Below are 16,935 nucleotides of genomic sequence, written 5' to 3'. Positions count from 1 at the left end.
CATTACACCCCTAACAACTCCCCCTCCTGCACTTGAATTAATACATCCCTTTTCACCCCCCTAAACAACACTTCTCATCTTTCGCTTTTTCTAACTGCCCCATCCATTACTCTACCCCTCTCATGTATCCCCTGTATAACTAAGTTATAAATCTTCTAGATAACCACTTTGGAAGAGGCAGCCTCAACAGAGCTAATTCTGTTCCAGCTCTTTGTCATATGCTATTACCACTATCCTCTTATACACTTCTAATATCTCCCCTCCCCACTTACGTAATTTTATAAAGCACTTCATTTTATCCCTTGAACTTTCTACAATTCTATGCAATACTAAAATCTTCCTTCCTACATAACTTTATAACTTACTTCATTACATGTCTTGAACACCCTGCAAACCTTTCTTTACCGAAATTTAAGAACACTAAATTTTTACAATAAAATGTTCCCTTCTGGAACATCATTCCATTTACTTCTGCAAGATTTTACAGGTGAAAGAACTGTTTAGACTTGTAATTGTTGAGGAAAATAATTTACTGTGTTTACCTGTCGTGTAATTATGTTTGCTGTTTCATGAGAAATTTAACTGTTGTTTTTTCTGAGAACTGTCTGAAATTCACTTATAAATGTACTATGCTAGAGCTTTTCTCCCACGGCCTCTTCTAAAAATGGGAACTACCCAGTCGTACTTTCCCAGTAAACAAAGACAAATAAACAAATAAAGAAACAAATGAATAAATAAATAAATAACTGCTGTTAATTTTCTGTGCTAGTGGATATCTTACCTGTACTACTGATTGACAGAGGCAACTTCTAAGTGCTTTATCCCATGCATGGGTCCTCTCAAATTATCTATGGTGATCCAAATTATTTTCATTAGGGGTAATTACCTAACATGGGATGGGTAAGGCCAGTCTGTAACCAAATGGGATAGGTTAATTTGAGCACAAAAGGGAAACTGGCTAGGCTTAAAATGGCCTGCAAGAGCAGCTAGCCTAGTACTTACCAGTGAAGCTATGAACCTGACTACTGTGAGACAAAGAGATTGACAAGGAGTGCCTAACCAAACAGTAATTGCTGTGAGTATACAAGTATTACATTTGAGTCACTGCGGGGGCTATATCTACTTAGCAATATTGTTGAACCCCATTTATCCTTGTCGTGTAGAAGTGTGACAGTTAGACTTCACACAACACAGGATGTACTACCCCTTAGTTAAGGAATCCAGCCCCAAACCCCCCCAAAAAAAATGACACAGTACCCTAGTGCCGTATGCCATAAGGAGATGTGATTCTCAAAAGGAGGTACACAAAAAAAGGTGTTATAGGTGTGACCACCCCCAGCACTGGCCCAGTAATCATGGAGCCTCAATCCTCACCACTAGCAACAGTGGCGAGACATACACACTGGGAGAATGATAAGTACACACACAGTAAAGTGCAATTTCCATAAAGAGCACACAGAGACCACAGTCAGTCTGGGGCTGGTTTCTCCATCTTTCTCCAGATCCCCAATAAGAATGCCCACTGGCACAGCTATAGGGTTGAGATCTCAGCTGAGTGGCCAAACCAAGACCTTCAGCACCCTCTCGGTCCAACCAGTGCTTTGTGTCCCTGCAAAAAGTAGCTGACACACACACTTTGATGTTTGATTTATACACACAAAGACGCACACAGACACACACACACACACACACACACACACACCTGGGAAAGGCTGGCACAGTTTTACTATCTGTGCCTCCTTCTGCCCAGACTATAAGTTAGTTTCCACTGCCACCAGCTACTACTTATCAGCTACTTTAAGACCCTTAGCAAATGGTGTCCAATCTTATTGTGTAATGTTACTATTTATCCAAATGGTAGTTTGACCAAGAGTCAGGCTGTTAAGAATGGCTTGTACAGTGTCACCAAACAGATATGCAAGTACTCACTAAGAGCTTAAATATCTCTAAACAGACCAGCCACAATTGAAAGTTTTAAATATATTTAATAATAAATAATAAAAGAACAAGACAACACTAAATATGTATTCACAGTGAAATCAGAGTTAAGATCACAAGAAATATTTAAAATAATATTGCAGGACAGTCTCAAATAAATACAGAAAACATGTAAACTAATTTGTATTATGTTCCTAAGTGAATCTAAGAGAAATTACTATACCCTAGTTAACTTACTTACAGCAAGGCAAGTGCAGAGAGGGTGAGTGGATGTTGTCAGGTCAAAGACAAATACAAAATGCCCTGTCTGTCTCTCTCAGAGAGTTCTTAAATTAATATCTCACATATTGCTGCTGGGATAATTGCAGCATGACACACTTTGTCACCTGACTTCAGTTCCCATGCTCACAAACAACCCCCACTGATGCAGCATCTAGCATCTCCCTGTGATAATACATAGCCTTCAGATGTTTGCAGCTTCTAGAAGACATAAAACAATACAACACTTACAATATAATGCAGAAGGCTCCCTAGTTCTAGTCTCCTTGCTGCATTGAAACTAACTTTTATAGCACAATTATAAAACAATTTAATTTCAACTATTTCTTGATGTTTTGCACGATAACCCTCTATGTTCTAGTTCCCACTGTTAAAACATATACATTTACACAGGTACAATATTTTATATACATTTCTGTTCTTTCCCAGTAGGGTACATTGTGGACACATCCTTAAGCCCAGTAGTTTACACACACTCTTCTGTACCAGCAGCTTGATATGCAGATAACATACAGTTCTAATATAGTGGTAACACAAGCAATTACATCCTGCTGATATTCACAAATGACATATAACTATTTAAAAAAATCCAGATTGCTGTGCTGGCAGTATCACTTTCTGTCACACTTCTATATAAATCATATTAAAATTCACAAATGACATATAATTATTTACAAAATTCCAGTGAGCTGGGCTGGCAATATTTCCGTTTGTGACCCCCCCCCTCCCCGAAAACTCAAGCTAGTTTTTCAAGTGACCCTTGAGAAACACTGCTTGAGAGGGTGAGTCTATCTAGGAATACACTATCCCATACCCTGTCTTGAGAACCCATCTGCGTTGGCATTGATAACAACCCTAGGCTCCACCTTAGAAACTTTTTGCTAGATGGCTCGATGTAGCCATGTTAAGGGATTGTGGTCTGTAACTACAGTGAATTTCCTTTCAAACAGATGAGGCTGAAGTTTCTGCAGTGTCCACACTATGGCTAGGCATTCCTTTTCTACAGCTGCATAGCATTCCTCCCTGGGCTGGAGCCTACTGCTGAGATATATGCCTAGGTGCTCTTCTCCCTCTGAGGAAACCTGGCAGAGTACAGCCCCCACCCCATTGTTTGAAGCATCCACCTGCACAATAAATTCTTTGCTGTAATTTGGACTGGCTAACACAGGGGATCCTCCCAAAGCTCCTTTAAGCTTCTGGAATGCCTGCTCACATGTTGGGGTCCACACTACCTTATCTGGCTTGTTTTTCCTTGGCAGGTTTATGAGGGGAGCAGCTATGGTACTATAATTGGGAACAAACATTCTGTAGTACTCTACTGTCTAAGAATGCCCTCACCTGTTCTTTGCTAACAGGGGCAGGCCATGCCTGAATGGCTTCCACGTTGGCAGGTTCTGGCCTGATCTTACCACTCCATGTCCCAGGTAGGAGACCTCTGCCATACACACCTGACATTTGCTGGGCTTAATGATCAACCCTGTCCTCTGTAGTCTGCCCAGCACCTCCCTGACATGCCGAAGGTACTCCTGCCAGGAATGGCTGTAGATGGCAATGTCATCCAGGTAAGAAGGGTGAAATCTCCTGCTCCTGCTAGGATATGCTCTACCAGCCTCTGAAAAGTCACTGGGGCATTTTTCGTCCCAAAGGGCATTTTTGTGAACTCATACAACCCAAAAGGAGTCACGCTGGCTGACCTCTCTCTAGCGCTGGGAATCAAGGGCACCTGCCAGTAACCCTTGGTAAGATCAGTAGTGGTAAGATACTTAGTCCCACCCAGCTGCTCTAAGGCTTCATCTATCCTAGGCATGGGGTAAGCATCTGACTCTGTGTGACTATTTAATTTCCTGTAGTCCACACAGAAACTGGCGCTGCCATCCTTCTTTGGTACCAGCACCACTGGGAAGGCCCAGGGACTGCTGGACTCCTAGATTACTCCTAGTGCCAACATTTCCTGTATCTCCTCCCTCAGAGACTGTTTGACTCTCTCAGGCACCCTATAAGGGGCCTGCTTAATAGGCCTTTGGGGTCCTGTATCCACATGGTGCTGCACCAGGTGGGTGCACCCTGGTTTCCAAGTGAACATGTCCCCAGGCTCCTGTAACACTGCTCAGATTTCTTGAACCTGGGTAGGGGATTGCTGCTGGGACATGGTTACCCCTTCCACTAAGGTGTTATTCCAAGCTTCACTAAGGAGATCAGTCACCAGATCCCGCTCAGACTCCTTCTGCCAACCACTGCAAATACTCCCCATCATGGTAAGGTTTCGTCATGTTACCATGGTACAATTTTTGCCCCTGCCTACTTCCTAGCCGTTCTACCATGTAGTTACCATCACTGACCTTCCTTACCACGTTGAAGGGTCCCCCTCCCAAGCTGCCTGTAGCTTGTTGTGTCTGACAGGAATGAGAGCCATTACCTGCTGCCCCACAGCATACTCTCTAGCTCGAGCATTCCTGTCATACCAGACTTTTTTTCTGCTGTTTGTCTTTTGCCAGGTTCTCCTGGGCCAAGCCCATGAGTACCCTAAGCCTTGTCCTGAGGTTTAGGACATATGCCACAACAGACTCATTGTGGGATTCGCACTCGCCCTCCCACTCATCTCAAATCCAATCTGGATGTCCATACGGCAACTCAAATGGTGGAACTAAAGTGTAAAACATTATTTTGAATCACTGTAGGAAGTAGCACACTAACATACTAGAAACAGAAACATTTTCCTATAGTGATTCAAAATAAAGGGGGAATGTTTTACTTCATTTTTAAACTAATTTTACACAGTGAAAAAACTTTATGTATTTATGGATTAATTTTAATAGATTGTACAATAGAATGTTTTTTATGTGTCAAAGCATTTGTTGATTTGGATTAGTTTCTTGTGGTTGTGTTATGTTTTTTTTCAATCTGGTTAGATTAGTTCTTCATGTATCTTTTGGTGTGAGGTGATTCACATTTCATTTATTCATTAGCTTTTGGACCTTGGGTGTGTATAGGATTTTTAAAACAACATTTTAAAATGTATATATTTAAAGGATGCATCTTCACCTTTAAGAAATGTAATAGCTTAATAGGTTGTTTTAATTGTCAAATTGTTTGTTATAAGGTATATAAAAAGGGCTTATTTTCCCTGTTTTATTTGTTCTGATGAAGTCCTGGTATTCAGGGACGAAAGCGCTTAACTTTTGCTGCTAATAAAAGAACCTTAAAGCGGTACTCGGCTCTGAAGACTTCATCCTTCCATTTGTGTTATAAGTTACACATCTGCTGTCCTTGGCAAACATGCTCAGTAGCAGTAAATAGCCTCAGTCTTTGTTATTGTGTAAGTACCTGTATTTAAGGCAAGTTCAGATGCACAGATAGACAAGCTTTTAATTTCAGCTATAGTCATACCTGTCTACCTCTTAGAGAAAGAAATCTGGACAAAGCCATAAATAATGGGGGACAAAGGTCCAAAAATAAGGACACATTTTAAATATTGCTCTTACAAACTCGGCAAGTTGATAGAATAACAGGTTTTGCATTAGCATGGATTTTCCGAAGGGTATGAAGTCTGAAACTCAAATGTCTGTCATTATTTTCTGACTTAACCCGTGAGTGATTTGCCAATGATTTGCTAGAAAATTACAATCATATGAGAAATGAACCAAAAATATGAAGCAAAAATCTGGACATTCTGCAAAAATCTGTACAGTTGAGAGGTATGTAGTATGTTTAAAAACCTCATCTTCATTACTAACACATCATCACCGTCTATCCAGTGACTTCAAGAAAAGCTTTTCTTTGCCCTCAGATGACTGTTTCTAGCTTTGCTAATTTGGATAACATGGTGCTCTGTGCAGCACTCTTCTGCTTTATATAGTTGTCCTTTAGAGATACTTCTATTACAACCACAGAACAAATATGCATTTTAGCAAATTCATCAGGTTACTGGCTCCACATATCATAGGCAAAAATGATACGGGGTAAAATATATATAGGTCTTTAATGATTGCAGAAGCACTGGACATCATTACCTTAGAGGCTGGCATATTCAGTATACTAAGTAAATAATTGCTAATAAGTTAATATCTGGAGCGAACTACAAGGGATCTAGACAAGCATGGCTTGTTTGCTGAAAGGTTCATTATGTAATAGGATGAGGGTGGCTAATTTCGACCTACTCCATGTAATCAAAAACAGCTGGTGCTGAATGATTTCATTGCAGACCTCCTCACATCTAAGCACAGCAGGACACTTTGAAGGGAGTTATTAGAACAGGATACATCACAAGGCTTCAAGACAAGTGAACTTGTGGCCTTTTTCTGTACTTCCCTGATTCAATTCTTTTTTTTTTTTCTTTTTGCAGTTAATACATTTCAGTATGGCTGAAGTACTGCTGTGGGTTTGGAAAAGTAGTTTTCATAAGCTATGCTCTGTTACTTGAATAAACAAGAAATAATACCAGTAGGTTATTTCTGTACCAGTATCTAATTAATCATTGAATAAAAATGTTATATTGTTTGAGTTCCATAGTTATATGTGCTAACAAGACTTACAGCAATTACTGTATTAATATAATGTACTTTTTATCTTTATATAGATATGACATTTCAGTAAACCATCTTTTCTTTGTATAGAGGCTAAATTACTAAAATTATTAAAATGTTTTGACAACTAATGGTGCATTTCCTGTTAATATTTTATCACAGTATGAATATTTTGTTACATTTATCACTGAGAGTACTCTCATATCTTACAATGCTTAAATCTCTAAGAATGTGTTGATTTGAGAATTACGTGAACCTTATTGTGATATCTTTGCAAAACATAGGCTGCAATCTATTAAAATGTCATTCCTTGTTATGAACAGTGGGGGGGGGGGGAGTTTGCAGGTTATTTTTAAAATAGAATCCTAATTGCATTGTAAAAGTTTCCGACAGTCACTGGAACTAAAGTTAATGTAGAGTGCTGCATTGTGGGAATATTCACAACAGTTGTTGGTTTGGCCTAATTACTTTCTGTCTGAGACTGATAGGTAGTGATAGGTTAGTAGGATAAAATAAATGAGTGCTGCAGGTCTACAAGCACTCATTCTATATATTCATACACTAAAGTCAGTGTTTTACTGTATACACTCTGTATTAAATGTATGGCATCAGAGTTGCATATAACAGGGTTATGACATCACAGCTGCTGTAAACAGACTTCTTTCATATGGAATTCTAGGAATGTCTGCATGTGTGTGTGTGTGTGTGTGTGTGTGTGTGTGTGTGTGTGTGTGTGTGTGTGTGTGTGTTTGTTAGAAAACTACCTACCATTTTCCTTTTTACTGTTTCCCTTTTTCCTTAATTTGCTATCAGTGCAGGATTGCATAATGTTAATGGTCTCTGCCACTTAGATGTGTTGAGTTGAAGCAGGATAATGCAAACATATTTTCTTGGCGTTCACATGGAACAAATTCCTCACTATATGGATCATTTTGCATTTAAACACAATTAATTCTTATAATATTATACTGCCTGGGATGATATTAGCAGAGGGTATACTTCATTATCAATTTATCTCTTATGTCTTATTTTAACATGCTATGTAACAGTGTGGCTTGTGCTTCAGAGCTCCTGCATTGTGTCTTTTTCCATTTTTATATGTTAGTATGACTAAAATGCTGTTGTTAGCTGTTTAATTTCTTGTTATAGTTTTTTAATCAACTTTTTTTAAGTTATCCATTAAACAATAAACTGCTGAATTATCTGCTGTTCACATTCTGTGTAATTTTGGACATTACATTATGTCAGAAATTTCATAATAAATGTGATACCACTGTTAGGTTCAGCCATCTTGGTATGTTGAATTGAGACAATAGGAGTGAGACTGGTAGTACAGAAATTGTTGTCATTGTTTTTTATAGTAACTTTGTCTGTTATAATTAACAGGTGCACTGAATTTGCATTATCTAGTCAAGCATGCAGTCGTGAAACTTGTACACACACTGCCTGTTTTAAATGTCCACAGTGATCAGCAGGACCATAAATTTGGGGAGGAGTACATTTCCAACCATCTGACTCTAAGAATGGGTGTTCATGGTGGCATGTAGGAGTCAGCTGTGACTACTACAGACCCCTGGAACTAGCATTCATTCTAAATCTGTGCAGTCAATTTAGGTGCTCTGGGAGGCTGTAGTGTGGTTCGATGCAGCTAATTCATTCTTAGCAAAGGATGCTGACATTAGAAAGCTGTTATTCCGGACTATTTGTTTCCGTATTTGGAGACCACATCTACCACATTGCTGTCAACCTAGGAGGAAAAAAGTAATGGGAATAGAAAGTCACTTGAACAGAAAATCAAAACAAAAAGTGAAAGTGGAACATGAAGGTAAAATACTGTATGGAAAGGGTGGTAAAGATATGCTGTAGTTAATCAGCTTAAGGAGCAGGACTGAAGTAATCAGTGGCTGCCTTTACAGATGAAACTGGGAGAAAATACTGGTGGTCGTCTGCACAAACAAAATTGGGAATAAAATGCTTGGCCGGATAGATAGGAGGATTTATGTTCCTGGGCAGAGTGGACATTACAACATCTTGACGGGTAATTTGAAGAGGCAGACGGTATGACTGTATAAGTCCACCTCCCTTGTTAGCGTATTTCTGGGTAGTTATGGTTTGCCTCTAGTTACTACATGTCATCTGTGAACATCATCACAGTCCCTTAAATAGCTGAAGATCCCACTGTAGTGTCTTATATGCTGTAAAAAAAAAAACTGAAGTCCCTCTATGCTTTTTCCTTTTAAGAGAAAAAAACTTGAACTTAATTTGACCCTTAATATTTGAGACTCTTAATCACAAGTTGACCCAATGTCCCACTTCTGTAATGTTCTTCCTAGTGATCATATTTCCTTAATTGGATGCTTAGCTGCTGTGTAGCTTGGATTGCAGAATCCCAGTAAGGCTGGAAAAAAAAAGACACCGCAACTTAAATTTTTCATTAGGGATTTAAGGTTGACACAACAAAACATTTATATTATAGCCATTCATTAGCATTAAGACAAAACCACTTCCATCATTGTCACTGATATTCTGGTTAATGCAGAGCTCCAGCTGAGTTGTGTTTTTTATTTCTTTCTGTTTGTTTCAGGGCTTTTTCCGCAGGAGTATTCAGAAGAACATGGTCTACACTTGTCACAGAGAAAAGAACTGTGTTATTAATAAGGTTACCAGAAATCGTTGTCAGTACTGCAGACTACAGAAATGTTTTGAAGTTGGCATGTCTAAAGAATGTAAGTTCCAAAATCTTAACTTTTTCTTCGGATGAACATCACCAATTCAGGCATATCAGCTGCCGAAGGTGCGAATATACTGACATTTGAACAAAGTACAGAAACTAAGTTCATTGGTAGACAACATCAAGGGTGGGGAAATGAATGCTTTTATGCTGTCATTCCATTCTGGTCTGGAGGTGGTAAAGTGTCAGCCCATGTAATCAAATATAGGTTCATTCAGATTTTCATCTTGCTGTAACCTAGTAGGCTTAGTTGGCATACTTAAAATTCCAGGCTTCCTGTTCACTCAGATCTTGTTTATACCTTTCTAAATGCCCTCTTGATCTACCTATTGGCATCATAGAGTGAGTGAGTTACATCACCTTGTGCATTAAATTAATTGGTTTCCTTACTAATTTACCTGTGCTGTAAGTAATTACATTGACATGTGTATCTCTTTGACCTTTGTTGTACTGCGATTGTGAACAACTGACCTCCAGTAATTCTATTGCATAATTAGTCCGTGCTGTAAGCTACAAAGCTTTAAAATTTTATCAGACACAGTGTTCTTTCTTAACTCCTAATAGGGAATTATGTTACTCAAATTGAACAGTCTATTTCTGTTATGCTTTTGTGATTATGGAGATGTGGAAGCTGTATTATTTTGTATTACAATTTCTTTTAAATTTTTGTATGCTTTTCAACATCATAACACAATGGCCATCTGGTATCATAGTTTGTACTCTGGATAGCAGCCACTGATTGGATTAACTGTTGACTGCTACTCTATGCCCTGTGATGGAGGTGACACTCAAGACTTGAACAGAGCTCATGTGGAAGAGGTAACATCATTCAGTTTCTGCCTAAAGTAACCCCCCCCCCCCTCCATGTTGCTGGTGTTTGTATCAGTGTTATCACTGTGCATACTGCATTTCATGACCTCACCTGCTCCCAGCATCTGTAGTCCCTCTAGGTTTGTATCAGCCTAATAAAACCCAGCCTGTGAAGGAGACCTCATGGTGCTGCAGAGACCCCAGTCTTTTCCATGAAAAAGAGAGCCACTAATTAGGTACTGTTTGCCTTTTTTAACAGACCCTCTCAAGTGGCCTGAACATATTCCTGAAACAGGTCACATACACAGTGCATGAATATTTTTTTCTGTATTATTTTTTCCCATCATGCCAGTTGATCATAAAGCCTCCCCATATCAGTCCTGAACCCATTTGTTTCCCTGCACTGGGTATACCAAAAAAATCCATCATACAAACAGCCACTGAGGTTGTTTGTACCCTAGTTGGCATCCTGGTAATGAAGGTATTCCTAATGAGGCCTTAACCCCCAACCCTGACCCTGATGGCTGATGTGAGCATTTGTATCTTGGCAGGGTATCCTATGCCCTCCTTTGATGTGTACATGTGCTTCCACCTACCTGTGATCATGGCTGCTTTCACTAGCTTGGGATTGAGAACCCCTCATTCATAGTTCTGGATAATTCATTGTTATGGATGTCTTCACTTGAATGGTAGAGAGTAGACAACTGCAACCACAAATCACTTCCCTGAAGACGGGTGAGGCAGCATCAGCTGGGTCATCTGAGTAAGAGCCACAGAACAAAAAGCAAGAAACAGCTCCACTGCTTAGACCATTCAATTTTCCTTTATTCTGGTACCTTGGCCATTCGCCTTCTGTGAATAATCTAATAATGCAAAAAGGTTATATTTAGACAAATCCAGTGCCCATTAAATTAATCCAACAATTACCCAATGAAACATATTAAAGATATAAACCCCTATTTTTTAAAACACCAAAAAAATCATTCAAAATGCAATATTGTAATAAATAAATAATAAATAAATACATGCTTAGCCTACAATGTCAGATTAGCATCTAAATTCATACCCCTAGGGTATAATGTTCTATAATTTAATGTCATTTTACATTCCAATTTACTTACCTCTTTCCTAAAGTTACCTCCCCTAGGCAAATGAGGACGGGCTAGAACACAAAAAATAAACTTTCTACAGACTCTCTGTGTGCTGCTGAGAAGTGTTCTGCTACAGGGCTACTCAAATTACATATTCTAATATCTCCCATGTGATCCATAATTCAAACTTTAACTTTCTGTACGAACGCAGGGAGGACATGCAGACTCTGCACAGAAGGCACTTCAGCCAAGAATCGAACAGGAGAACCTCTTGCCATGAGGCAACAGCGTAATCGCTGCACCACTGCGCCAACCTGTTCCTGAAAGTGAATAAACTGTATCACAGAAAATAGCTTTAAAAAAATCTCCTTGTGTGGATTCATTCATCCTAACCCTGGCCCTAATGTCTCCACCAAACATGATTCTAACCCCATTCTCTCTACATCCACTCATACTGTACCATCTGCTAAGTACCAAACTATGATCTCTATTAACTTACACAGTTTACTTAACAAAATTTGTGAATTTCCCTCTCAGTTACTCTCTACTCTCCTGACATAGTAATTCTTACAGAAACATGGCTTAAACCACATATTACTGACTGTGAAATACTTCCACCTGGCTGTAATATTATCTGCTCTGACAAATTTCACAAAAAAGCTGGTGGTGTAACAATACTATATTCAAACTATCTTACCTTCTCTTCACTGTCTATAAGCCCCTCTAAGTTTCATCCTGCTGAAATTATAATTGGAGCTTCAAACTTAACAGTCATAAAAAGCTATGCATCATAGGTATATATATCTCTCCAAGGAATAACATTCCCATTCTAGAAAATTTTCTCTCCTGGACCACTAACTCTATTTCTAATGAAATTATAATTCTTGGTGATATCAGCATCAACTGGCATACCTTAAACACTGACTTCCCTTCCTCAAGTATTAACCTTCATGGCTACACTCACCTGATTACCTCCTATACCCATTACAACAAATCCATAAACACAGGCAGCATCCTAGATTGGATCCTAGTATCCATTCTCAGTCTGTACCAAAACCCCAAAACACTCTCTGATTCTATCAGTGACCACCTCCCGGCTTATGTTCAAAGGTTTTCCCTCCATCAAGCTAGACAACACAAATATAAAGAATGCCTCAGTCTTACCAGCTTTAATCCTAATGTATTTAGCAGCTAACTCTCCCCTATAAACAGGTCCTTCCTCTTTAGCCTACCACTAGATGATGCTGTTCTAAACTTCAGTTCCATATTTCTAGATATTCTTAGTAGTCTAGCTTCCCGCAGAAAAAAAGAATGAAATTTCTCCATGCACCTTGGCTATCCCTTTCCACCTGAGAATGCACAAAATGGATGCTGCATGGAAAAATTGGTTAAAATCTTAATCTCCCAGCCAGCTACAAACCTACAAACAACTTCAGAAGTTAACAAAAAAACAAGTCAACAATGACAAAAAAAAAACAATTATCTTGAGCCACAAATTAACCAAAAAACAATCCCAAAACATTCTGGGCGACCATTAACAAGATTATTCGCCCTGGTTCTCCTAGCATACCAAACCCTTGCCCTAACGACTCTCCATTTGTAACCATTACAAAGTTCAAATCCTACTTCATCGACTCCATATTGACCCTAACTCAAAACCAGCACAAGTCAAATCAAGCTCCACCTCTCTCACCTCACCACAAAAATGCTACTTTTTCTCTAAAGCCTGCCCCTACCTCATTTATCAAATCTTTGCAGTCTAAGCTTAAGCCCTGTTCCCCCTCAGCAGACAATCTACCAACTGAATTCCTAAAACGAAGTCAACAGTTTATCCAATCTCCATATTGATCAACAGGTCAGTCCAAGAATCTATAGTCCCTTCCATCTGGAAACAGTTCTATGTTATTACTCTTCATAAAGATGGAAACTCTACTGAACTCACAAACTATAGGCCCATAGCTATACTCTCCCCTCTCTCAACAATACTAAAAAAATGCTTACACAAACAACTTCTAGATTATCTCCTACATGAAATCTACTCTCCCAACCCAACATGGATTTCACTCATACCACAGCACAACTACTTTCTTACTGTCACTGACTGACACCATCATAAAAGCCAGAGAAAGCAATAACTTGGTATCCTCCCTATTTCTTAACCTCTCCAAAGCCTTTGACACAGTTTCCCACCGTAAACTTCTTTCCAGTATGTCTGCTCTCAGTTTCTGTAACCCTACTCTCAACTGTTTTTCCAGCTACCTTTCCAATTGACAGCAATCAGTTAAGTGGCTTTCTTCCTATTCCCAGTTCTTCACAGTTAACACTGGGGTACCTCAAGGCTCCATCCTGGGACCTATTCTCCTTAGCATTTTTATAAACAATCTCCATTCATCCTGCCTTCACTCCACATTTGTACAGTACGCAGATGACTCCACTATCATCCCTTTTGACAGTCTGCCACACCTCCAGTTCATCACCCAACAATCCTTTAACTCTATTGAAAGCTGGCTTAAAGACAAAAATTTCAACCCCCCCCCAAAAAAAAACTAAACTACTGCTATTTCTCCCAAAAACTAAATCCCACTATAAACCAACCTTTACTATCACATCTCTTGATAATATAATACCAAGATAAAGGTAGTGTCACACACCAAACTGCTTGGTGTTATCTTTGATCAACTTAAGTATGCTCTCCATATCTAAAACTGTATTAAAAAGCTCACCAGAAACTTGGCTTGTGCTATAGATCTAAAATACTTCTAACTAACGACTCCACACTCTCTGTTGCTAATGCTTATCTACTTCCCACCCTACTCTATGCCTCTCCCATTCTAACCAACATACAATCCATCCTAAAAACCAAAATGAAACTCTGCTATAACAAAATTGCCAGGTTTGCTGCTAATCAGACCTTCTACTGACACCACTGCCTATCTCTAAAAACCTTAAACTGGCTTGAACTACCTCACTATGTCCTCCTCTCTCAACTAGCCCTTACACGTTTCATAATAAATAAACTTACTGCCCAACCATCTCATCTATCATCACCTATTATAACCCCAACTACTCTCCCCAGAGCTCTGACCAACTACTCTTGAATATCTATAAACCTAAAAGATCTGTAGACCACAGCTATACAATTGTATAGTGGCCTTACCTGGAACAGAATCCCCTTAGACATCATATCCATTCCAAACTGTCAAAATTTCAAAAAACTACTAGAAGAAAGACTCCTTAACACCTGGCTCTGTTCCTGCCTTAAGCCCGCCTAGCATCTCCATAATCCACTTCACAACCCTGCCTAGTCTCCCAATAACAATTTCTTCCTTTCTCCTTCCCTATCCTTTTAGATACGACCCATCCTGCTATTTTCCTCACTTCTACCGTCTATATTGCCCTGCTGTCTTTTGTTACTATTCTGTTTATTGTCTCCTTCCCACTTACTTTAACCCCATTATTACTCCTATTCAAAACTATTCATCTTCTTCTCTGTATCCTCATTTCTCATTACTAACCTACTTATCCATTACTTAATATATTTTTCTAAAATAGTTTACCTAATCTATTCTGCCTCTTCTATACCATCCTTTCACCTAAGTATCTGTAGCTATAAGCTGATTTGCAAGTAAACTTGTCAGTTGCTAATGTACAGTCCGACTACTCTTGTTTTATCTTATTGATGCTGAAACGTAATTGTATTTGCTAACTCTTGTTTTATATTATACTACTACCCAGCTAATTGATGCTGAAACTTAATTGTAATTGCTAGCTTCTATTTCTCTGTGTACTTATCTAATGTTTTATATATTTGGAGGTTTTCTCCCCAGGCCTCCTCTGAAAATGGGTTTCTACCCAGCTGGAGTTTTCCCGGTCAACAAATGTCAAATAAATAAATTTGCCTTGGCCAACTATTTTCAGACTTTAAGGGAATTTCTTATGTTTTATTTTCCTTGCCTGCTTTCAAGACTTCCTGCCTGGCAGACTGCATTTTGTCAAACAGGCCAGCCTGTTTTTCAAACACAAACTTTCCTAGCAGGGGGTTTCTGGAGATTCCATTTCTTAGCCACTGATATTCTTCCTATTTGTCTGAGGAATCCATGGCAAGAGTAGGCAGGCCTGTGCATATTACATTCAGATGGCCTGCTCTTCTGCTACTTAGGGTCTGTCATGCACATACTGTTACGTGATCATATTGCTAACGGTTTCTGCCTCTCAGAAGACTGGTTAATTCATGATATATTTTCCTCGGGACAAAAAGTTGATTTTTGGACCCATGCGCCAATTATCCTTAAGGCTAATCACAGTGGAGGGTAAGGAGATGCAGCAAGTTTGAGTCCCTCAAATATCTGTTGACATATTTATGGCATTTTCATACCAGGGTGGCCTCAGTGACCAGTACCATTTATATTCACACTGTTTGCATTCAGTTTTACAAAATGAAAGAAAAGGCAGGTACATATTTCCTACAAAATGAACTATATACGTTGCCAATGTAAAAGAGTTAGCAATTTTAAACAGAAGAGTAACATACATAAGGAGGCAATAAATAGCAAAATATAAATTTATGCATGCATATATTACCTGAGGCTAGTCAGAATAAATGTATTCTTGATCTTAAGGAAGTATTAGTAGAGTTGAGAACTTGGCTGGAGGCTGTATTTGATGATCTCTATAACTAATGTGACAGGATGCTGGATCTCTCCATTTTTACAACAGTACAGTATGCAGAAATGTTACCAGGAGCCCTAATTCACATTGTTGCAAGGTTAGATTAAATATTTTGGGATGATGCAACCACTGGAAGACTTGTGTACTTAAGAATAAGGTTGTAGTTGTAAAAGACCAACATATCACAGGCGATCATCCTGGCACCGGCTGTTAAAAACTTAGAAAAATCTTAAAAATGATATTAACTTGGAAGTATCATCAGATATTTTATTCCAGTGCGATAGAGTCAGGTTAGCTATAAACTTTTATTTAAACCCAATAATCACCATCACATCAGAATCCCAGGCTGTATAACAAACAAAGCCGCTGTTAATGTACTTGTCTGCTGCAGTCTGTTTTACAATTCAGCTTTTTTTAATCAAGTAAATTATCACAGTCATCTCAGTTTGTTTTTATAAAGAAACTCCAAAGTGTGATATTTAAGATTATGTAAGCCTTCTGAATTCTTCATAACATAATACCTTTTCCACACATTGTCTGGCAATCAGCAATATTTCCATGTGCTCTCGTAAACCACTGTAGCCAAAAAGTGCAGTTTATGCAAACTCAGGAAATGTGATTCAGATACCTGATTAGCCACTATGAGGAAAGAACTTATTATTGTCTGATTTACACGTCTCTGAATCATCTGGTGTTACTGCTAATAATAAGCAGCACTTTTCTTCCATAATTATCACTGGTGGCCCATGGGTCACACTGGCAGAGGTACCTCCTCCTTCATTCTCCCACATACATGCACACATTTAAATGTATATACACATGTGTATATACACACACACACACACACACACACACACACACACACACACACACACACACACACATAACCCCCACC

At 38.9% G+C, this 16,935-nt stretch overlaps 1 protein-coding gene across 4 annotated transcripts in view; it reads left to right on the top strand.

Annotated features, from left to right (window-relative positions):
* Positions 1-16,935, top strand: part of RARB (retinoic acid receptor beta) — a 1,128,948-nt gene that overhangs the window by 565,472 nt on the left and 546,541 nt on the right. For all 4 annotated transcript variants that reach the window (XM_044066879.1, XM_044066878.1, XM_044066881.1 and 1 more), the window contains exon 3: positions 9,325-9,466. In XM_044066879.1, coding sequence (XP_043922814.1) covers positions 9,325-9,466 — 142 coding nt within the window. The remainder of the gene's footprint in view (positions 1-9,324; positions 9,467-16,935) is intronic.

Source organism: Protopterus annectens, chromosome 3.part1 (assembly GCF_019279795.1).
Source record: "Protopterus annectens isolate FY-2018-M chromosome 3.part1, PAN1.0, whole genome shotgun sequence".
NCBI classification, from domain to species: domain Eukaryota; kingdom Metazoa; phylum Chordata; order Ceratodontiformes; family Protopteridae; genus Protopterus; species Protopterus annectens.
Note: the sequence above shows the minus strand (reverse complement) of the source record. Positions and strands in the feature narration are given on the sequence as shown.